General features: G+C 39.1%; 3 protein-coding genes across 3 annotated transcripts; 2 read left to right on the plus strand and 1 right to left on the minus strand.

Annotated features, from left to right (window-relative positions):
- Positions 1 to 1,758: 1,758 nt before the first annotated feature.
- On the minus strand, positions 1,759 to 5,904 carry LOC140949772 (uncharacterized). The gene is made up of 3 exons (XM_073398910.1): positions 5,786 to 5,904; positions 3,535 to 3,609; positions 1,759 to 2,862 (listed from the first exon to the last, which is right to left on the minus strand). Exons 1-3 carry the CDS (start codon positions 5,886 to 5,888, stop codon positions 2,762 to 2,764), a joined length of 279 nt encoding a protein of 92 aa, XP_073255011.1. The 5' UTR covers positions 5,889 to 5,904; the 3' UTR covers positions 1,759 to 2,761.
- Positions 5,905 to 5,990: 86 nt separating this feature from the next.
- On the plus strand, positions 5,991 to 9,419 carry LOC140950731 (uncharacterized). The gene is made up of 2 exons (XM_073399970.1): positions 5,991 to 6,634; positions 7,486 to 9,419. The coding sequence occupies exons 1-2, from the start codon at positions 6,103 to 6,105 to the stop codon at positions 8,250 to 8,252; spliced, it is 1,299 nt and encodes a 432-aa protein (XP_073256071.1). The 5' UTR covers positions 5,991 to 6,102; the 3' UTR covers positions 8,253 to 9,419.
- Positions 9,420 to 9,801: 382 nt separating this feature from the next.
- Positions 9,802 to 21,205, plus strand: LOC140950979 (uncharacterized). Its single transcript, XM_073400192.1, has 10 exons — positions 9,802 to 10,414; positions 11,653 to 11,788; positions 12,435 to 12,546; positions 12,791 to 12,910; positions 13,579 to 13,635; positions 14,200 to 14,289; positions 14,535 to 14,612; positions 15,532 to 15,706; positions 16,941 to 18,802; positions 20,012 to 21,205. Exons 1-10 carry the CDS (start codon positions 10,036 to 10,038, stop codon positions 20,174 to 20,176), a joined length of 3,174 nt encoding a protein of 1,057 aa, XP_073256293.1. The 5' UTR covers positions 9,802 to 10,035; the 3' UTR covers positions 20,177 to 21,205.
- Positions 21,206 to 22,795: the final 1,590 nt, after the last annotated feature.

The raw sequence follows: 22,795 nt of genomic DNA on the forward strand, positions 1-22,795 counted from the left end.
ATCTCTCCAGATCTCTTCATCAGTGGGTTAGTTTACAAAGATAAATGCTTTTCTAGTCTTTGCTATATGTGCTATCAAGAAAATGTTCACGATAAATGAGTTATGTTATTAACCCATTCGCTCCTGGAGATTTTGCCGAAAAACGCGTTTTGAAGCTAGTCGAGTGGTTTTCTGGTCACTGTCGTGCTATAAAGGGCTAAAACTTACCACAAACCGGTTTACAGGTCGTATACTTCGCGGCCTTCTGATCCAGATGCAAAATATTAGCTTGGGAAGTTCGGGCATGCGCAGAAAGCAAAATTTCGAGATAGTTTTTGGGTTTAAAAGTGACACAGCAGTCTTGACTTTTACTTTTCGCTTTCTCTCCTCCCTTCTTTTTTTGCTTTTCTTGCCTCATTTGTTTTTTCTCTTGCTGGGCATTTAGTAGGCTTCAATTTGGTGGGAAGAGTTTTTAGGAAAGCTTTTAGGATCTTAGGATTAGGTGAAAGGAAAGGTAGGTGGGTAATGGAACAAGATTTTCATGGAGATTTTCAGGTCAATGTCTCGTGGTTTTTTGCTTCTTTCTCCGGTGTCCTTGACTGAATTGTGCTCATTCTGGTATGGTTTGAAAGATCTCTTCACTCTGCACAAGTTAGCGAAGAAAATTGTCCTTGACCGTTAAAACTGATGACGTCACAAAGGGTAGAAAGGACCTGGATCCGCACGGGCGGTTCAGGGGCGAATGGGTTAAGATAAAAGCATTTGGTAAAGTGAAAATGGCTTAGAATGCAGTTTTGTTGAACACTGGCTAAACTCTGTTTGAATAACTGACCCTTTATGTTTAGAATAATTATGAATAAGAATGTATCAATGTCCATTGATTGTTTTGCTTGTACATAGATCTGTTTGCTTGTCAAGCTGATTCCAAACATATCATAAAAAAATAATGTGTAGTGATAAGTAAAATTCTAAGGATATCCTCACTGTTTCCAAGGTTGGAATTTATTAGTCAGGTTTGTGACACAGCTATGACTAGAATACTGAAAGAAAAAAAGATGCCAGAAAACCAGCAACAAAATTTAAAGCATTTAAGTCGGAGTCATTTAACAGTTCATTGAAAACTTCAGACCACATTAGTTAGTCAAATTATTCATTTTTATGGCCAGTCATTACAAACATTGCTTATAAACAGACTGCATTATACCTTGTAAAAAATAAATATTAATACTCCTAAATACTTTAACTTTTCATTGAGTTTTTTTAACAACACATTGTTCAGTCTGCACGCAGACCTTTCTCATTTCCCTGAGATGGTTAATTTATAGTAACGCATACTTTATTTTTTGAAAGAGAATTTTTTTTTAGAACAAATATAACAACAACAAGCTTTCGCCCACCCAAAATATGCCTGCACTGCAGGCTAGGTAAAAGGGATATCTTCTTCCACACAATGGGAAGCAGGTACCCCTCCTGGTCTCTTAACCGTTTAAGTGCCAAAGGTGACAAACACCAATTTTCTCCTAACGATATCCATCATTTGTCAAAAGACTAGGTTCTGAAAACGAATAAAATGGTCAACAAAAAAAATGCCTTGATCTTTTATCAAATTCTCTCAACACATTCTTTATGGAAATGTATAGAGATCAGTTTGGAAAATTTGTACGTGGACATTGGGACTTAGAGGGTTAAATGGGCAGAGTTATCACCTGGGTGAGCCCATTGGTGTTGAAAAAAGGCACTCGAGTGACTGAACAGTCAGATAAAATCAGGCTAGGGTAATTTGTAACAAATAATAATGTTTGAGACTAATATTTATTGGGAGAAAAGTAGGAATGCTCTTCAAGTCAAACTTGAGTTAACAGATAAATGTACATGGGCAGTGTAAAGTTATTGTAAGTAATTACCTATAGGACAAAAAACGTTATCAAATTGTGTATGTAAGTAGGTCGAAATTGTATTTAATGGTAAAAAGGAAAGTAAAAGTAGTAGTTTATATTTTCTTTCTCTGTTTATTTTCTTTTGTTTCTGTGTCCCAGTGTCAGTTGTCCACTTAGTATAAAATTTTGGCCAAAAAGTTTCTTGACCATACAGCCTCAAGAGAGCCAAGACTCAGTACATATCCTTGCCTAGTCCCTCGTTTCCTTGGGCTTGTTAATACGGAAAGTAGCCTGAGAAAACAGTCGACATTTGGCAATGCTACCGCTGGTTTCCCTGCAAAATGACGTCTGAGAAATGAGCGCAGAAATTCCATACTGATGACACGTCACTACCTAGATTTGGGTAGCGCTTCTGATTGGCTGAATCAAATTTTCCAAGTGGCACGGCCATGGAATTTCTGCGCTCGTTTCTCGGATGTAATTTGGCGGGGAAACCAGTGGTAGTGTCGCCAAATGTCGGCTGTTTTCTCAGGCTATACAGAAAGTAACCTAAGATCAGGCTATTTTCATTTCACTTCGTAATAAAATTCCTGCAGGAAAGGCAAAACGAAAACCGAGCCTTGGTCTATAACACGAAGAAACTTGAGTTGATGTCTCTCCTCTGCTCACTAACATTTAACTTTTACATCCATGTATTGAGATGTTTTCTAGTTGAAGAAATAATTGTTTTGTTCCACTATGTCGAGCAGGTGACACTGCGCTTGTTCTCTAGATCACCTCTTGGATGTCTTACTGACAATGACTTGATTGTGATGAATGCAGTTGGACCATCTTGACACAGAACATACATGTGTAAGTTGATGTGTCTCTTTCATTCAGAGCACCAGAAGCAATCAGTACCAAAATCAAAAGCCTATGATCTGGTCAATTGGTTTATACATCCATTCATCCTGGTTAATCTGAGTCAGTTGCTGCCTTAACTTTGTGAGTGTCTGCTCGTGAATCTCTGAAAGAAAAAGTTAAATCAGCTGAGCATGAGGTTTTATATAGGCTTGGAGAAATTCGGCCAGCAGAATTTTAAGCAGAGTGAGGCATTTTTGAGCACAATTTCAGCAGCAAATCAGCAACATGAATCTACATAGATCTACATATACATGTACATTTTATTACATCAGTAAAGTTGATTAGACATCACACCAACTTAATGATACTGGAATGCCTCATAGTTGCAAGAAAAATAATTGTTGAAAACGTAATACAATAAGATATAAGATCATCATAAAAAATTTGTCATTTTGACTAAATTTATGACTGATGTTGTACAACGTAAAATTAATAATTAATTTTAATTGCAATAATGGAGTGGGCTCTGTGAATGAATGCCATTATTTCCTTCATTTTCAAAGCGCTAAACATACAAAATTGAGGTGGAAATGTTTACAACAGCGTTCTGAAGGAAAGGAGAGAGCAAATTCCATGAAAAAAACTTTGCAGCACTTTCTGAAATTTCTAATCCCATTTCTAATCCAAATTTAAGTAAGACATGGTAAGTCAGCCTGATGCAAATTAATGCTGTGACATTTTAACAACAGGCATTCTGTTCCCTTTTTTCTTTTCTTTTTCCTTTGGCGACTGCCATGCAGACCACAGACAGTACGGAAATTGACTGATGCATTACCTTTCTTAAGGCCTTTCAAGTTGGAATCCACTTCAATATCTACTTGAATTCTATTAAGCAATGCTTCCAAAGCCTCTGCAAGAAAGTCATTATCAGGGTTGTTATTGAGGGACAGGTCTGGGGAACAAATGTGAACCTGGCCACTTTTTATTGGGCTTCCTTCGGCAGAGCCAATTGAAAAATGAGCGCCATTTCCTGTGCAGCAAAAAGGCAATAGAAAACGGATCAAATTACCCTTCCCGTCTCACCTCCCCTGCGTCGAGGACTGAGGAAAAGAAATTTTCCTGAACACCAAACAGGTACAGTCGAACCTCTCTAACACGGACACCGAAGAAACAGACAAATTACTGTTTTAAAACGAAATAACGTACAGCGCAATGCTGTGTGTATAAAGTTCTAATGTAAAGCACAATATGAAAGCGTCTTTTGCTATTTTGCAAGTACAGTAAACAGTACAGTCTAATCTCTCCTTACGGACACCTCTATAATACGAACATCTCTCTATTAAGGACAGTTCGTTTGGTCCCAGAAATGCCAAAAATCATACATTCCCTACCTCTATAATATGGACACCTCTGTAAAGAGGACAATATTGGTTGTCCCTTTGGTGTCTGTATTAAAGAGGTTTGACTGAAACTACAGTACAAAATGTAATAGAAAAGATCTTTATGCTACTGTAGTTATTGAAGCCTTCAAGAAGTCGGTTATGTTCCTCTGTACACCTTTCGAAAATCGTTATTCGGTATACAGTGACTGAGCTTTATATCCCGTTACATAGCTCACCAGCCAGACTAGACGGGATTCACCCTGTGCAGATTCAACTCTCCGGCATCAGGATTTGGAATAGCGCCTTCTCCTAATGACATCACAAATGTCTGGTCCCTGCTGTGACTCAGACATTAAACCTGACCAGTGTAAGAGTTTAGTATGGGAAAGTCACGTTCGGCAACAAATTGTCGTCGTCTTTGAAGATGTTTATCGTTAAAGGAAACAAAATCCGGCTTGGTTTCGATAATAAATATCCTGAAAATAATCAACTCATGTAAAGACAGCGTTAAACGTGGAAAAACCTGTACAGATGAGTAGTTTTATTTCTTATGCGGCGTCCTAATGCTGTGGGTAAAATTATGTGAAAATGTGTGGAGAGCAGGGCTTCATAGCCGCGCTTGAAACGGTGCATTTGGCTAAATTTATAGGCAAAGGTTGCTCAATTTGTTTTTCGAGTGCTTATGTTACGCTACTTAGTACTACAGGATATAAAGTACTAAAGTATTTGTCGCAGATTCATATGGTCTACCTGGCCGCACAACAACAGAACAAACTTATACAATTTCTGGTCTGTGCTAATATTGGTGTGCTTTTCACCTTAGATATTCTGTCACAGGCTTGCCAGAAGCACATCCGAACTCGATTTTCTCTTTGGCAATTTCGGTTTTAGAGTATTACACAGCCAATAATGTTATGTCATGTTTCAGTGCATAGCGGTACTTTCTGCCTAAGACAGAGAGCCAGGGATCCGATTTCAGTAGCCTTCTTTGATCGAGTGGCTTTATTTTCTGATTTTAACCATTTATTTGAGTTACTGGACCAGGTTTTGCTCCCAATAGCAGTAGTACCTTTTATATATTGGAATTATGCTCAAGAAAACATTTTAAAAACGCTCACTGCGAATTTTATGAACAATTTTCATGTCGGAAACGTATGCTTCCCATACAAAGCCTTGGAGTAGAATGCAAAGTTTGTCTGAGTCACGCGGGGGGTCTAAGGTGACAAAACCTATTTTTAGTAATAGTATAAAGCGCTATTCACCTGATCAACGCAGTGTCCGTAATAAAGGGTGTAATAAAGAGGTTACGTTTATATGAATTTTTTCTCTGGGGCCCAGATTTAGTGTTCGTTGTCCGTATTAGAGGAAGTCCGTATTATAGAGGGTTTTTTAAAGAAAATATGTGAGAATTTTCTCGGGACATTGGAAACTGTCCGTAATAGAGAGGTGTCCGCACCGAGAGGTTCGACTGTAATTTAACTCACGACAAAAATAATTTGGGAATTTCTTAATCACCACCACTGCAAACTCCTAGAAAATATCTGGAAATAAGCTTATGAGCATCATTGACGAGACGCTTTCAACATAGCCCGCTAAAACAGCCGTTTCTCCTCGCTCCTCGCCACTGAGTTTTGAACTTAGAAAATTTGCTAATTTAGCTATATTATGACATTTTAGATACAAAGGGACGGAGAAATTAATAACCTGGAGCCTTGCTACTATCCTCTTGATCTGGGGACTGAAACAATGCTTTCCTGGGTTCTCTGCACTGTGTTTTTGTTCCTCCACCAGAACTAACACCCGCCATTTTGATTCAATTTGAAATTCTGAGTATGCCCACTACGGTTACCCGCTGGTCTTTTGTGGGCTTGTGAGTGAAAAGCGCTCATTTCTACTTTGCAGTAGTTATGTCTTTAGATCCCTAAAAGACTGACGAGATTGTTAGTTGTTTTTAAAATCACGTAGTCACTGAGATGAATAAGTTAATTATATCTAATATGATTGAAAAGGAATGACGATTCATGGGGTCCATAACGCAATTTGCTCTCGGTGCTGCTGCGGGTGTTGCTCTTTTCATGGGCGCGAACTCGGCTCGGCGCTATTTTCTTGGCTCTCCGACCACAAACCAGAGAGATCGAGAGCGAATAAATTCCAGGAATGAAGTTAATTTAAGGCAAGAACACATCCATTCAATACAGAGCGCTGCATCGCCTATCCGACATGTCTCAGAGAGCTCTGAGACGGACCTCGCTGTTGTCGGAGAGGAAAACGACTCGAAGGATGGTCAGCACCTTCTGAACCTTCTCTTCAACATAGCCGAAGACCAGGCGAGGAAAGAGGGTTATATTCATCGCGGGATAACCTGTAATTCTTGTCAAGCGAGCCCAATTTGTGGAATTCGTTACAAATGTTCTAACTGCGTGGATTATGATTTATGTGAGCGTTGCGAAGTGAGTGATGACCACAACAGAACTCATCTATTCATCAAGATCCGAGTTCCTATGCCACCACTTACAAATCCCAGGGCTCCTTGCCTTAAACCACTTTATCCAGGTGAGACAGATGACATTTGCAATAAAACAATATCATGTTATGACTTGATATTTTTATTATACTTAAGTGAACTGATCCTTACCATAGCCCCTATATTATTGCTTGCGAGCCTCATGCGAACCAGCACACTGTTCTCTACAATTGTGGGAAAAAAGCCTCATTTATCATCTGCTTAAACTCTGGAAATCTACTTGAAGGACTTTCCCATTTTATACATCACAAATATACAGAAATAACATATTTTTCTTTTAACAAGGCTTACCCACACTTTATTATTTTCAAACTGTATTCTCCATATAAGTGGTGGATACAGGGGAGGGGCCCGCCCCCCCCCCCCCCCACCTATTCTTTGGCCAAAGTGAGACCCAAAGGGCCGAAAAACGTTTTTTTGGAAATCCCCCCCCCCTTCACTTATCTCAAGGTCTGCATCTGGCACTGCATATTGTCTTCAAGCATTTACTTTCAAATTGAAACTCCTAGTCTATAGCACTTATGCACCTGTTATTTGAAACTCCCATCGATATCACCCCACCCCCTCCAGAATATCATTAAATTTTTAAGATTGTGGGAAAATGGGAAGGTTTAGTGGGGATTTAATCTTTTAAAGTATTGCCAACATACCCTGCCATTTCATTAACACAGTCGACTCTCTCTTAACGGACACCCCTATAAGATGGACACCTCTGTAAAACGGACACTTATAGTTGGTCCCTGCCTTTCTTTATTCCTTTTATTTGACTCTCTATAAGACGGACACCTCTGTAAGATGGACACTTAGTGCTGGTCCCAAGGGTGTCCGTCTTAGCGAGAGTTGACTGTAGTTAAATACTCTTCATTGATTTGGTTTGCAGGTATTAAAGATCACCCATATTCTCTGTCCTGGAATGAGATTCAGCATCTCAGGAAACAAAGTCATTTTGACCAAGCAGAAATAGAAGCACTGGTAGAACAGTTTAAGACACTGGCAACAGAGAAAGCAGGAATTACCCGTGAAGTGTTCGACAAGTGTCTTGGTCCTCTTGGACAACACAAGAACTTAGTCATGGATCAGATGTTTAAATTTTATGACCAAAATGGTGATGGTCTTATTGACATTGATGAGTTTGTCATTGGGCTTTCTATTCTTGTCAAAGGCAGTGAGAAAGAGAAGATCCCCTATGCTTTTGCTGGCTGTGACATTGAGAACAAGGGTTATATTTCCAAGGAGAATTTAAGAAGTATGTTTAAGGCATACTTTGAGATTAGTCTTGAGTTGGTACGTGATGTTGTGAGGTCATGTGAAGAGGAAATGATGGCTTCCTTCGATGACTCTGCCGACAAACCAGTGTCTTCAGTGTTCAATGCACCCATTCCTAGCGACTCAGGTCCATCAACGTCAACTGGGAAACCAGCCATGGTTCTAAATAATCCCGGAAATACGAGTGCTCAAGGAATTGACAGAAGATGGCCAATCATGGAAGCAATGTCACAGGATGCCATTGATGAGATGGTGAACAATGTATTTCAGTGTGCTGATACTGACAAGGATGGCAAGATCTCCTTTGAGGAATTTGAAGCTTGGGCTGCAAATGATAACACTATTCTTGCCTGGTTTGAAGCACTTGGTACTATTTTTTAACTCAATCTGCACTTATATTTTGTGCTGCTCCAACTAGAGGAAAAATCTGAGGTGGTGAGATGCTGTCAAAAATAAGAGTTAATATATTACAGAGCAAATTCATGTTTATATTTAGATCAGTTAACAATAGCAATGAAATCCAGTGTTCTCCTTATCAGGTGGAAACCGGTAAAATTTACTGCTTGAAGCAACACTTCCTACTGCCTGCAATGGCTTGAAGGTTTACTAAAATTATACAAGTTATTTTGCAAGTTGTGATCTTCTTTCTTAGATAGACCACGCATCGTGGAAAGAGAAGGTTTAAAACAAGATAAAATTATTGGAATCACATGTTTTAATTTGTCGTCTAAAGAATTAAACTATAATTTTGATGGGACTTCATTTTGTAGGAGGTCTTTAAGCCCAGAATAATAAATTGTGGCTCTTTAAAAAGTAGATTGTAAATTTAGTTGTGAGTTTTTAACCTCAGATAGGAAGGGCGATAGCTAACAACAGCAGATAGCCTAAAAAAGGTCTTAAAATATGAGAATGATTTTTCAGACTTGTAACTTATTACCTCCTAAAACTTTCCCAAGGAGGGTAGGGCCATGTCCCTCACCTCACTTCCCCCCTCCCACAGAAAAGTGCACCTCTGGCGTATGTTTTTTGCCTAACCGGTCAGGAATGGTCCCTTACCTGCTGAGCTAAAATTTAGGGAGAACACTGGAAATCAGAAGCTCTTGAAGCCTTTTTGAGTGGCAGCAAAAACATTCACAATGTCTTGACAAAAATAACTGTAACTATTTTAGCAACTTAAAAAAAGACTTTCTTTAGATGTGATCATTTGTACTCCCAATGACCTTTTCTGCATCAGAGAAGTTCTGCTGGCCTGAAATTTGTTGGTCAAAAAGTATTGATAAATCACTGACTCAAATTTTGTTATTTGATTATTTACAAGTAACTGTTGTGTTTCTGCTTTTGCAAGATATGACTGGTTTTCATCATTTTTTTGGTACTGCTCTTTTCTTAATATATTTTGACAAAATGAAAATTAGACTTTTTCTTGAGTGAAAAGTCTGAGTGGCTCTGAAAAATATTGAAACCCAGCAGCTGTTTAATAAAACAAATATCTTAATTTTCAAAAGAAAGAAGGTTCCTTGCCTTTTCCATTTTGTTCTATTTTGGGACCCAAGAGGAACTTTTAAAATGTTTTCTAACAATTTTGACATAATTTTTCACAAAGTGTTTATAACGAGTTTTGTTTCTTATGTAGCAATTTAGACATTCAGTGTTGGATGTATGAAATACAGAAATCTTCAGGCTTTAAAATTTGTATAAAAGAAAGCTATGTATTTATTTATTTATTTTGTTCATACCTGGAGTGAAGTTTAATAAAAACATCTGCCAAGGGTTTAAAATTGTTGTACAGATTGTTATCACTTAGAAGGTACTTCAATGCTGCTTTGGTTTGATGAGATCAAGCTCGATATTCTTTGAACTATTTTCACGCAGTGTAACGAATTAAGTGATGAGAAATAGCATTTTGATCTTATCGATTCTGTATCATGGAATGCTTTTCGCCGCGCTTCTTGACGTGTTGGCGGCTCGTTTTAGCCGAGTGCTTGCACCATTATGTTTCGTGAAGCCAGTGATGTTTTCTAGTCGTTGGACGTAAAAGGAATAGATTTCATCTTTTTTATTCAGTGAATGGCACTCACAGCAACGATTTTGGCTCCTGGCGAAATACTAGTCGGTTAATTCATTCTTCACGCTTGGGGTCACATTACACTGTCTGCAGACAAACATGGTTCTTTCACATTTGCGGCATCTGGAACTTCCACACATCGATAAAAAGAGGTGGCAAAGGCTTAAAGAGCTCTATGCTGAATTAGACGGAGTACAGAATGCAAAAGATCTAACTGTCGTTCTGGAAAAATTATACGATGTAGCAGGGAATAACAACGAACGTGTTTCTCCTGACCGTTCAGTGGAGATTTTGAATTCCGATGGTTTCGGGTCCAGCTGGTGTTTTGAAGGCTTAAAGATATTTCTTGAAGAGATAGCAACGCGAGAAGAAAAGGAAGCATTTTTTATCTCAGTTCTTCCTTTCGTTGTCTCTTTGGCATCAAGCGTTGACGAGTTTGCTCCTAGTGAAAGCATTTTACTTTGCTCTCAACAGCGCGGTGAGTATTGTTTACACACCTCCAACTATTGGCTTGTGCAAATGATAGTTTCATTTTGTTTTAATTAATACAAGTGATTGAACCCATTAGCGATCAAGGATTAAATAAACTTAACTCGAATCATACCATTAACTCCTTTAAACCATGGGGTTTTTTACCTCATAATTCCAGCTCTGAAAAAATTAGGGCTTGATTGATAACAATTATTCGTGTCGACACACCCCCCTGTTGATTCACCTTAGGGTCGTTTACAAATATCTCACGACAAGACAAAAAGCCCTGTTAATGCTTTTGTGATTTAATGCTTACATGTTTTTCAGTATGATGTAGTCAATCCACTTAGGTGAGAAAACGTAAGTTAATGAGAAGAAATCAGGAGCCGGTTTTAATTGTGTTTTTGTCTGACCCATGCTGTATCGTTGTGTACGTTGTGCGCAGATCAATTGAGTTCAAATTCTAGTGAGGCCCCGACGTTATTGGAGGGGGCCCACTCCCTAAAATAGCCTATATGGGGAGGTTCTGCCCAATGGGGGTATATATGTAACATTTCAGATGTGATATCACAACTGAACTTGAATCATTGGATAATGCAATGCTACAGCTCTGATTGGCTTAGCCATCATGGTATATGAGCCATCATGCCATGCTGTCCAAATATGGTAACTCTAAGTGTCTGCTCAAAATTAAAAACAAGCTGAAATCGGTTGTTTTGCAAATACAGTCGGGAAAAATTCTCAATATTTTGTGGGCATTTTCGATAAAACTATTCCACTCGCACTTGTTGGAGATGATTATAGCCAACTCGGTGCTACACACATCATTGGCTATCTACCATCTCATATCCAGGGTTCGCACGCACCTTGAACGTTCTTGAAGGTCCTCTGATTTTGAAATAAAAATTCAAGGCCTTGAAAGTTCTTGAAAATTGCAGTCAGTGGTGGAAAGTCCTTGAATTTCGGGGCTAACTTTTCAAACCCAAATTCTCAATTGCATAAAAGGAGCAAACACAGAAAGACCTTCAGGATGAAATTGCTCATGCTGTGGAGGAACTAAAAAAGACAGACTCAAGGCTCTTTTTTCACTAAATGGAGTCCTTGAAAGTCCTTGAAAAGTCCTTGAAATTTCTGTTCAAAAAAGGGTACAAACCCTGCATATCCGAAGGGCACTTGTGGAATAATTGTTAAATATGGGAAAAATGTTCTTGTTTTAATCTTTAATGAGAAAAATTGTTACTGCAGATTCTGGTGTTGTCCTTGAGCGAAGATTTATTGCCTGCATTCTAGCATCAGCATTTTTATGTGCACTTCCTCCACCGCCTGCCAACAGCCAAGTGCGGTCAATCAACTTTGTTGGTTTTTTTGCATGTTTTCACAGGTATGTGAGTTGCCTATGGAATAGAAGGCCAGATTGGCTTAACGACCGTACCCTCCCTTCACTCTCTCCTTCGCAGAGGCTCCTACAGTGTATCCCCATAAAAATAGTGATAGCAATAATCGAAAAAATGGACAGTGCGCGGGGGACAGCGGGAAGAGGGAAAAGGCGCGCTCTCTTTTTCTTTCTCCCCAGCCTCCCCACAACACAACAAGGCCTCTGCGGAAGTGAGAGCTCCCTTCAAGACAATCAAGAGTTCCAATAAAGCCAGAAAAGCCTAGCCAGCAAACCTTGCTTTTCTGTATTGACAGTTCCATCCAGTGTGGTCTATGGGTGAACTATTTAACACATTTAACAGTCACTTTTGTTCATCAAATGCTTGTAAAAAAATAGGTTACTTCCTTGGGAATTCACCTTATTTTTTTGCTTTGTTTTATTTTAATAATTTTATAGGGTCTTGACATTTAGCTTAAAGTAAAGTTTTTTCGAATTATGTATGTTTTAATGGTATTTTTATTATAGCTGGAATATTTTTTCCAACAGCATGCGCTCTTTCATTGGTTGCTTTAAGGCCAGATGACATCAAAGTAATAAATATTAATTAATTTAATTAATTGATTTTATTTACTATACAAAAATTTTTCTTTAGAGAGGAAATCAAACAGACTCAAGCTGCTAAGCTCCGCTGTTTTCTTCACTATTTTGAAAGGCTAAAAAATGACTGGCCAGATGTTAGAGGAAGAGTGTTCTATAGTCGTCAGGTATTAGCTTGTAGTCCATTGTTACAACCTTATGAAGTATTTTTTAAATTTTGTGAATTTTAAGAATTTGTCATTATAATTTGTAAAAAACCACCCCCATTAAATTCTGTATGCTGAACAACCATCCACACGTTTTTTGATGCCCTAGGAAAGAAAGGTTGTTTGAATGATCACATTGCAGAAATAGGCTACTTATGTAGTACAAAACTAATTTGGATACTTTTAATATTATTATGTTTTTGAGGTAATACCAAGTGCCTCTCTTCCAAAGTTTGAGGATTGGGAGTCCTGTGACTTACCCCTCTGTCCTGTCATTATTGATAGTAAAGCTTCCATTGAAGATTCTGGAGGACATATGCTTCAGGTACCTTTAATATGGTGTGGTAATCTATATACATATATTACATGAACTGCAGTGCGGGCCAGTACACTGAGAACATTTATGATCAAAGAATTTGCAGTGCGATCAGAAATGCTGAATGTCCTGATGGTAATCAAAATTAAATTTGCATTTCTCATGAACATGCTGGGCAGAACATGCATTTGGCCAAAATTAAAACAGACCAAAAATTCTAAATTTTTACCACACAGAATGTTCTGACAAAAAATAATAGTATCTAGCAAGGATATATTTAGGGAAAGAAGTAAAGGTCTATTCTAGATGAATTTCAGGAAGAATGGCTTAAGTTTGGCAGTTATAGCTTGAATGAAGTTATTCAACTTCAAAGTTGAGGAGATTGCTCCTATCTGAATAGTATTTAAATGTTGCTTGACTGCAACTGTTTTAATAATAAAGTAAATACATTCTAAGTCTTGTTAACCTGGTAAGTTTTTCCCCTTTTTTAAAATATCCTTGAAAAGTTGCCAAAAATTTTAAGAATGTCCACAACATTGCTTCAGGATAAGTTATTCTATTTTCTTATATGTTTTTTTCATCCCCACATACTGTAAAACAGTGTCCTCTGGTTTAAGGGTGAACATAATGAGCTAATCAATCATCATGTAACATATATTTCTGTCTATCCTTTATAGGTTGACTTTGCTAACTGTCTTATTGGTGGAGGTGTTTTGGGCGGTGGTCATGTTCAGGTATTTAGTTACATGTATGTCACTTTTAGCCTTTCTGGGTCCTTTGTCTTAAGGCTGTTTCAGGGTCAAGGAGGCAAAAAGTGAATTACTTACCAATACTTTTTACTTACTGTCACATGTGGCACATGTGCGAGTATGCGAGTGGGCACGTGAGCTAATTTGGCAAACTTTTTAACGATGTTTAGTGTTGTTCCCTGAAGAAGGCAGCATTGCCGAAACGTCAGTTAAGACTGTTTTGAACTGTGTTGATTTTACAATTTTCAAATTAAAATTAAGGCAAAAAGTATACCCTATTGATCAACACATCCCCACATAGCCCATGTATATGTTGTGGTTCAATTTTATCCTTGGTTTAATTTTGATTTTCCTTTGTTTTTGGGACGTATGTTAATGTATGCGATAATGAATTTAGAACAAAGGAAAATAAAAATTAAGCCAAGGAAAAAACTGAACCACAATATATACAAGTACCCACCCTCCCCTGGTACCATAATAAAAATTTATTTTATATTTGATACAAAATGTACTGATAATCTTGTAATTTGGTGTATGTTGTGATTTCAGGAAGAGATAAGATTTTGTATAAATCCAGAGTTGCTTGTGGCTCAGATGTTCATGGAAGCCATGCAAGACAATGAAAGCATTGTGATCAGGGTAAGTTTCAACCACTTAACTTTTAACCAGGGGTCAATTTCTCGTTGGGTGCCCCTGATCCGTATCATCACTCTCCTTTGCATTAAGTTATTTGTTTATTGTGGTCATAAAGATGGTGAAAATTCTCATTTGCTGGCTCTCTTCCAGAGACTGAAACCTTTCAGTGGCTTTGATGTTCTGCAACAATGTAGCCTGGTTTACTTTTGTGTTTGAGTCTCTTGTAATGTAATGTTAATCCTTTTCAGGGTGTTGAAAGGTTCTCATCTTATTCTGGATATGGAAAGACTTTTGAGTTCAAAGGAGATTTTAAGGATCAATCACAGGTAGAGTTGGCTCCTCAGACTAAGACTCCCATGCATTATCAACCCATTGTTTTCACTACGATCCAACCTTTGAAATCACTCAAACACTACTGGAATTGATTTCCATCAATCCAACAGTTGAAAAGTGGCAGTAGTTGCAGGTGCCCTTTACATTAATTGATTGACAGAAATCAATTTCCAAGTGGTTTTGATTTCAGAGTTCAAAAAGTAGTGAAAGTATTGGTAGCCCTAATAGTGATTAACTTAAGAAATGCTGACATTTCAAGATGCCATCACTGGTTTCCCCGAGAAATGATGTTTGAGCAACGACTGAAAACATTCCATACTATGACGTGTCACTACCCAGATCTGAGTAGTGCTTCTGATAGGTCCTGTCACAAGAAATTTGCTTGAGATTTGGGTAGTGAATGTCACCAGTATAGAATTTTTGTGCTTGTCCTCAAATGTCATTTTGTGCAGAAACCAATGGTGGCGTCATGAAATGTAAGCTGTTTTCTCAGGCTAAATGGTGATCAGCAACTATTTTCTCCTTACATTAATACAAAGCCAACAAAGAGGGAGAAGAGATCTATCCTTAACCACACTACTTTTGGAATTATGTTTAAAAACCGGAAGCATTATTTTTCTAATTTATATCTGGTTAGTTCAAACAATCTGGAGGTCCGGGGTTCAAGCCTCGCCTTGCCTCTCCTCGCCTCATATATGTCTGCTATGGTGCTCGCGATCTGTAGCACTGAAGGTTATTCATTTATGAATATGAGAAACATTACCAGACCGAGGATGCCACCCTGAGGTACACCCCTTACCTTACCTAGTTCAAACAATTTGATCTCTTTTGGATGAAACCAACGGCTATTGTGACAAGGCTGCATTGCAAAATGGCCAGAGAATTAAAGTTTTCACCATTTACGGTTTTCAGCTTGATGAAGATGGTAACTTTCAGACGACAATAGTGGCAATCGATGCTACACAGTTCAAGACTAAACCCAGAGGAGTACAGTATGAAGAATCAGCTCTTGTTAGAGAACTTAATAAGGCTCTTGTTGGTTTCTATAATCCAGAAGTTGGCTCAGAAATCATTCGCAGTACCTCAGGTGTGTATTACTTTATTAAGCTGCAAGGTGATTTATTGCTGGACAAAAAAATGAGTGACCTACCGAGAGGCACGAATTTTTGCCGGTTCTAATTTTTGCGATTTGTGCGATTTTTCCAGCAATCCGTAAAAAAATTACCGCAAACATTTTCCCCAAAAAATTTACTCCAGAGTGAATATTCTCTAACTTGAGTTCGCTACACAAAAATGCACTACTAAGAAATCGTGTCTGTTCGTGTTTGTAATCAAATGACAAAGAAGAGGAATCTGTTTTACTGGTTTTACATAGGGTACGCACACCAGAGTATTGTTTGAAAATATGTATTTCCATTGCACTTTCTGAAAATCGCTAAAAACAATTCTCTGCAAGAAAAAGCCTTCTGTCCTAATCGCAAGAATTAGTTCCCGCAGAACACAAAGAATTGCCAATCCCTCAAAAATTTCGTGCCACACGGTATTAAACACCTCTCATCCATCAGTTATGTGTATGAGTACGTCGCACTCCACGTTGAAGACAATTTAACGGCGGGAACTGCCTGGCTTTCTTAAGAACGCCTCAGGGGTGAGGGAAGCGCCTTGCTCCCTTCCCTCTTTGCTGGGGTGGTTTGACTCCGTCGTTGTCTCTAGTAACCCCTACTGGGTGTATTGTCTACATTTTTATAGCGGAGCTCCGCGCGCGCGCGAGGGGAGCCCCATACCTAAGAAAAATTGGTAGTCTATCCATCCGAAAAATTTTGGTAATCACGTGACCGTACGCCCGCACCATAGGGCAACCAATGTGAAATATCAAACTTTCTAGCCAGTGTGGGAGCCTGTAACCTGGGTTTAACTTGATAATAGACATCCATATTATGGTCATTTGACAGCTGTCAAAACAGGGTATCCGCTGACTAGTGTCACTTGACGGTATCGCAGGTTAGGTGCCATCGAAGTCATGTGTTTTGTTTAGGTTTTCCGCAGACCAGTTATTAGCTTTTAATTGATCGCAGGTTCAAGCTTTTGTTGTTTTGTCATATGTTTCTCCCGTTAAGTATATATTTTTGGATTTCTTTGCAATAATTTATTGATTGATGAGGTAAATTGAAAATGCATAAACGGGAGCTTCACTTTCACCTCCGGCTAAATCTATGTATTACATTAGGTTCGTACCCCATTAAATGCAGTGACTGCCTTTTCTACCCGAGAGACCAACTGACGTAGGTGATTATTTTTTGTCTTCTTACTTGTCTTTACAGAAGTAGAATGTGAAGATTCTTCTTCTGAAAGTGAAGTTCATGTAGTTTCTTCTGAGGAAGCTGGAGGCTCTGTGGACGGGACCTCCTCACCAGCCCAAGAAGCCGGCAAGTTCCAAGAGTTCAGTGCTAACCTTGTTCGTCTTGCTATCACTCAAGCCTTCAACGAAGTAGATTCAAACAATAATTCCGTCTCCGAGGACTTGGAAGACGGTGCTGATGTATTGACTTTCGTCATGAAAAAATCTCTCAACGGAGTTTTCGGAAGCAAACCAAATAAAGCTCGCAGATATTCGGAAAATCTTCTCCCTCCGACGCCATTACCGAAGTGTTTGACACGCACCATTAGTGGCTCTAACACACCTGTCGTTCCCGAGACTCCTCCGTCGTCGCCTGCCGTGTTTAACCTGGAACGAACATCACCGAATTCCCTTGGTTTCCAGGCATCTTTAACGGCCTCGCAGTTTTTTTCTATGAAAAGCTTCGCTGATCCTCTGTATAACTCTTTGCTGTCGTGTGTTGAATTGACGTCATCTCTCGCCAGTGACATAGCCACTACCGCTGATTCACCTATACGAGCAGCCGCAGGTTCAAAAGAATCGTTTCAAAAGACTCCCAGGAATATCATTTCCCCGGTCAAAAATGGAGAGACGTTAATTTCGTTTTTATCGCAGAAGGTGTGTCAATCAAAGTCACCTCCGAACGCTAAGCATTCTAATGGTTTTCACTTCAACGACTTTGTGGACGATTTGACGTCGATAGTAAGAACATCGAAGAAAGAAAGGTATTATGATAAGTTAGATAGCCCTGTGCAGTTTCCTTACTGCAAACAAAACCTTCTGAAAGAGTTTACAGATTCTCAGGAGACAGAAAAGGCCGAACGTCTTGCCATCATGATCAACGGATTGGACTGTTCAAATGCAAAACGCTTAGAATCTTACGCGAGCGAGCTTTCAAGGTCAATTCTTGGTTCAGCTATCCGTTCGTCGGTTTTCCTGGGTTCAGAAAATTTAGAAAATGAAACTAAAGGAACTGCTCTAGACAACGAAGAACTCAGAACCGAGTCTACCGCCCCAGATGACAGTGATAGCCATGATGATGATTCTCAGAGAGTAGTGGATTATGGGATGGAAACCCGTGGTAACAGTATCATTGAGGGTCACGTGCACGCCTTTGTAGCGGGAGTAATATCAGTTGCCTTAACGGAAGCTGCAATGCTTTGTGGTGAAACCGGAAATGAAGAGGACAGCTGTAAAAGGGACGAGTCATCTCAAAACGAGGATGGAGGGAACAATGAATCAGAAAATCAAATAAAAGGAGAATACGAGGAGAGTTCGTCAGAGTCATCGGAGGAAGAACGGAGTGATCCGAATGAAGCTATAGCCTCTATAAACACCCCAAGCCAGCTCTCACAAGAAATCACCGACCATTTGGTCAACAAACTTGTGGAAAGTATACTCTCAGATAGCCTAGCGAGAGCTTCGAAGATGATTAAAAGAAAATCCATGGAAGCGATAAGCAAAAATGACTTAAACTCTCAAGAAGAAACGCATCTTGAAATCGATGAATCCGCGGCAGATGAATCTTCCTTTTCAGATGAAGAGGTGGCCGAGGATGAGGCTATGCAGAGTTTTGCAGAAAGCTTTAGTAGTTTAACAGTGCGTGGAGCTGTTGAAATTGCGAAGTCATGTTTAGAATCGCTTAATGCAGAACCTAGAGTACGCCCTATAGCAACAGGGAACTGGGGATGTGGGGTATTCCGTGGGGACCCTGAACTCAAGGCTCTTATTCAGTGGGTAGCTGCATCAGCTGCTGGGTGCCCTGTGATTGTTTACCATACTTTTGGCGATAGGAGACTGTTGAGGGTAAGTGTGGGACTATGTTGTGTCTTATTACAAAAGAAAACTATGATGAAGTTAACCCTTTAGGTCGCACGAGTGACCAACATCAATTTTCTCCTAATCATCAAGAGTAATGGTTATGAGAATTACTGAATTGATCACTAAAGGGAGAACGCTTTTTTGATCTTAAACCAAATTCTCTCAACTATTCATAAAAGAAATGTATGGAGATTAGTCTGGAGAATTTGTATGTGGATCTTGGGGCTTAAAGGGTTAAGGAGCCGTGAGGGAGCAAGTGTAGGGTAGTGGTGAGAGCGCTCGCCTCCCACCAATGTGGCCCGGGTTCAACTCCCTGCGTTGACGCTATATGTAGGTTGAGTTTGTTGTTGGTTCTCTCCCTTGCTCCGAGAGGTTTTTCTCCGGGTACTCCGGTTTTCCCCTCTCCTCAAAAACTAACATTTCCAAATTCCAATTCGATCTGGAACGCACGGACACGTTTAAACGAGTTTATATGAACTCCTAAGTGCTTCGTGGGTAAAAAAGCAATTTACAATTTTTTTTTGTCACGACATTTATCGGAATTTATCGGAATTTATTTATTTATCGGAATTTTTACCTGAGTGAAACTTAAAAATAACTGCTCAAAACACTAAAAGGAAGTATAACTAACACAGTGAATGCAAAAGAAAGCACGGATGAAGAGAAGATTGAAATGGATTGCAGTTGGGGTTTTGGAAAACTTGTTGACCTAACACTAGATTTTCAAAGTTCATTTTTGTTTCTTTATTTGATTGATCACACCACCTGTAGGGATTCCCCCTACAGACTCAAAACTTAGAGCTGCATACTAAACAAATAGTACACAATCCCTGAGAGGTTTCATTTGAATGGTCACTCCTCCAGATTTCATTCACAGACTGAAAAATCTGAATCACCTTGTACAGCATGATAAACAGTGCAATTGGAAAACACTGCACAGTAGCCTTCATTTGAATGGTGTCACTTTTTTATTTCTATCTAAATAAAGCATAAAAACAGCATCAAAAGTATCGCTCAGTAGCGTTTTTTACGTGGTCACACCATAGGATTTTATCCACAAACTCAAAAGGTAGTGCCATGTTGCATGCCTTCGTAATAGTCTCCGGAAAAGAGACACTTAAGCATCTTTCATTTGCTGTTTCGTGCTGCTAGATTTGACTTATTGTTAACTACTTGTCGCCTTTTTTTCTCCAGCTTCTCAGGACAGTTATCTGCTTACTCTCGCGTGACTGGAGAGTCTCTGACGTCATCCAGGGAATACTCCGATTTCGCAATTCTGCCAGAAATGGAAAAGACGATTCAATGGGCCATCAGAGGCTGCTGTCTTTTCTTTGCCATACGCCTCAAACGTCATTGTGAAACAATAACCTAGAAACGCTTAATTACTGGTCCCTCGGGAAACAGTTAATTTTGTTTCCCGAGAATCTCAGAGATTCGAGGGAAGCAAAATTAACTGTTTCCCGAAGGACCAGTCTTTTTAAAAGTGATTTGTTATATAGCTGGAAATTTTGAAGCTGGAAATTCATTAAACGTCGCTGTAACGGCGGTCGTTGGTCAACATTCGCGGGTAACAGTGCACTGTTACCCTCTGACGTTGTAGATTTTGCAGTGTTGCCCGCTAAGAGATTTTGTCGGGAAACAGTTTCATTGTTAGATGTCACGTGAACTCGAAGTAACCAATGACAGCGCGCGCTGTTGGGAAAATTTTCCAGCTGTATAATAATTCCAGTTTCATTGCCCGCTTCAGAAACTCCTGGGAGAATGGATACAAGCCTTGGATGCAGTGATTTCTGGGATTGTTTGGGTGGACAAGCGTCAATCATGATTGGACGGTGATGTCCAGGGTAACCATTAACCAATCCCAATCATGAGTATCGCTGTTGCACCAGGACAATCCCAAAACACGTTTTGTCGAAAGCTTATTCCCCTTATAGTTTCTGGAATGGGGGGTTAGGAAGCTATATCGGCAGAAATTAGTTTTATATGTGAGTGATTGAAAATTCTCACACCGCTATTGCAGCCAATCAGGAGTTAAATTAAAACAATTCTTGACTTGCCCACACGAGTTTTTGCGCGTTACCCTGCGCTGAGGGTGATTGGTTACAACGTCTGCCTCTGTTTTAATAAGCCAGATTAACTTCTTGGTCTTGGTTTACCACAGTCAACTGAAAATAGTAGCACTGAAGCAGCATAGCAACTGCTAAGCTAGCTCATTAGACGATAGGAACAATGAGTCTCCCAAATAAAAATTAAAGAAAAATGAACCTTGAGTTTACTTTATTAATTAGCTATGGAGAGGCTTTATTTGAATAATCTCATCATAAGATGTCATTCATACCCAAAACTTTATAACTTGTCTTCATTGGCTTTTTAAGTGCAAATTAAAAAATGGCTTCATTTTCGTGTTATGTTTTTTTTTAAATCCTTTAAATGAATTATATAGGTGTATTTTGTGCGTATAAAATTTTTGTACTTTAGAAGTTAGAATTTTATGGGATAAATTTAATTATTTTTAATTATAATCTGTTATAAATGTTCTTGTTTCTTTTGTAAAATGTATTTTATGTATAGCCTGTTTCACTGTTGTACAAGTGAGCAGGGTAGAAAGAGTTTTAAGGAAAAATTATATTATAATGTACTTTATAGCAAGGATTTATAAGTTTATGAGAAATAAAGAAATATCTTACTAGCCAAACAATACCTTGGTTTAATTAAATACAATTTATCGTTTTGTAATAACTAGAAATAAAATGCGCATATTACAAAGATTTCAGCCCTCTTGTTTTGGCCGGGAACCTCCCGTTTTCGCTCAATATTCTCCCGGTTTTTGAAACTCTTCATAGCCAAAGAAACGTGTTTTCTTTGTTTAACCAGTGTTTAGTAGCATTATTCTTTGCCGTTTTTCTGTGGTTTATCAGCCATTTTTACCCTTTTGGTATCCGAGCATGAGCGTGCGATAACGTTGGGTGTGGTAATGCTCTGATGTGATAGGGACCAATCGTCCTCAGCCTCCTCTGCCTGTTAAAAACTCCACTATTTGACTGTGATCTCAAAATGCAGGAAATGGCATCTTAGAGGCGTTATCGAGTGGCCCGCCAAGATTAGCTCTAGCTACCTGTGGGCCAGTGCACCTTTGTAAAACTTAATGATACAGAAAATTAAGACTATTGTTGTTGTTATCGTGTTTCCCTGCTAACAGAGGTCTCGCGGCGAGACAAAAATTATACGGAAGAGAAAGACCTCTGCCGGTGCCCGATGCGTTTTCTATCACCCATGCACTGGCGTTTTCTTAACAACCAGTAACGTTTTAGTCAAGTGCGACACAACTTACAGAACTGGTTTACGCGATAACAACTGTGGGCTCAAAAATTTCCAGCGTGCAGTCTTAGCAGGGCACGCGCATTCCATATTAAACGAAACCGATTTTGAAAACCAGTAATTCTCGATCAAAGAACGCGTCGGGGGGGCGGGGGGGGTCGGGTGTACGGAGGTCTATCTCTTTCCTCTCCTTTTCTTGCTGTGAGAGACGTCTTGGTAGCAGGGAATTACCGTGTTAACGAGGGTGGTGTAACTACCAATTGATCGGACTAGTCTGGGTTAACTGCTATCAGACACCGTTTGTTCAGTGACAATTTTTAAATGTAAAAAAGTGCGTTTCAACCGTCACGTTTTTTGAACTAGTTTATAATAACAAAATGAACTTTTCTGTAATAAGAAAAACTGAAATGATCTGAAATTTAAAAGGAAAACAAAAAGCAAAGCTCTTAACATTATTGGCACTTTATTTACGAATTCTAGCTCTTTGACACTCCTTAAGCTTCCATTTATTCCCGCCAGTATTTATTCCAAGTTTCTCTGTATTGCCACTAGGATTTTTTATTGCCCATACAAACTTTCATATTACGCAATAAAGCCGTTTGATGAAAGCAGGAGCCGATGAAAGGTAGTTCCTCCACCAAGCCACCCCCCCCCCCCCCC

Source organism: Porites lutea, chromosome 10, assembly GCF_958299795.1.
Source record: "Porites lutea chromosome 10, jaPorLute2.1, whole genome shotgun sequence".
Classification (NCBI taxonomy): domain Eukaryota; kingdom Metazoa; phylum Cnidaria; class Anthozoa; order Scleractinia; family Poritidae; genus Porites; species Porites lutea.

Excerpts from the sequence above, each read along its gene's own strand:
- LOC140950979 (XM_073400192.1), top strand. The coding sequence starts at position 10,036 with ATGGTTCTTTCACATTTGCGGCATCTGGAACTTCCACACATCGATAAA. Across the intron at positions 14,290-14,534 it reads ATGAAAGCATTGTGATCAGG|GGTGTTGAAAGGTTCTCATC; the intron begins GTAAGTTTCAAC and ends AATCCTTTTCAG. Across the intron at positions 15,707-16,940 it reads AATCATTCGCAGTACCTCAG|AAGTAGAATGTGAAGATTCT; the intron begins GTGTGTATTACT and ends TTGTCTTTACAG.
- LOC140950731 (XM_073399970.1), top strand. The coding sequence starts at position 6,103 with ATGGGGTCCATAACGCAATTTGCTCTCGGTGCTGCTGCGGGTGTTGCT. Across the intron at positions 6,635-7,485 it reads CCTTAAACCACTTTATCCAG|GTATTAAAGATCACCCATAT; the intron begins GTGAGACAGATG and ends TTTGGTTTGCAG.
- LOC140949772 (XM_073398910.1), bottom strand. The coding sequence starts at position 5,888 with ATGGCGGGTGTTAGTTCTGGTGGAGGAACAAAAACACAGTGCAGAGAA. Across the intron at positions 3,610-5,785 it reads GGATAGTAGCAAGGCTCCAG|AGGCTTTGGAAGCATTGCTT; the intron begins GTTATTAATTTC and ends ACTTTCTTGCAG. Across the intron at positions 2,863-3,534 it reads CTTGAAAGGCCTTAAGAAAG|AGATTCACGAGCAGACACTC; the intron begins GTAATGCATCAG and ends TTTTTCTTTCAG.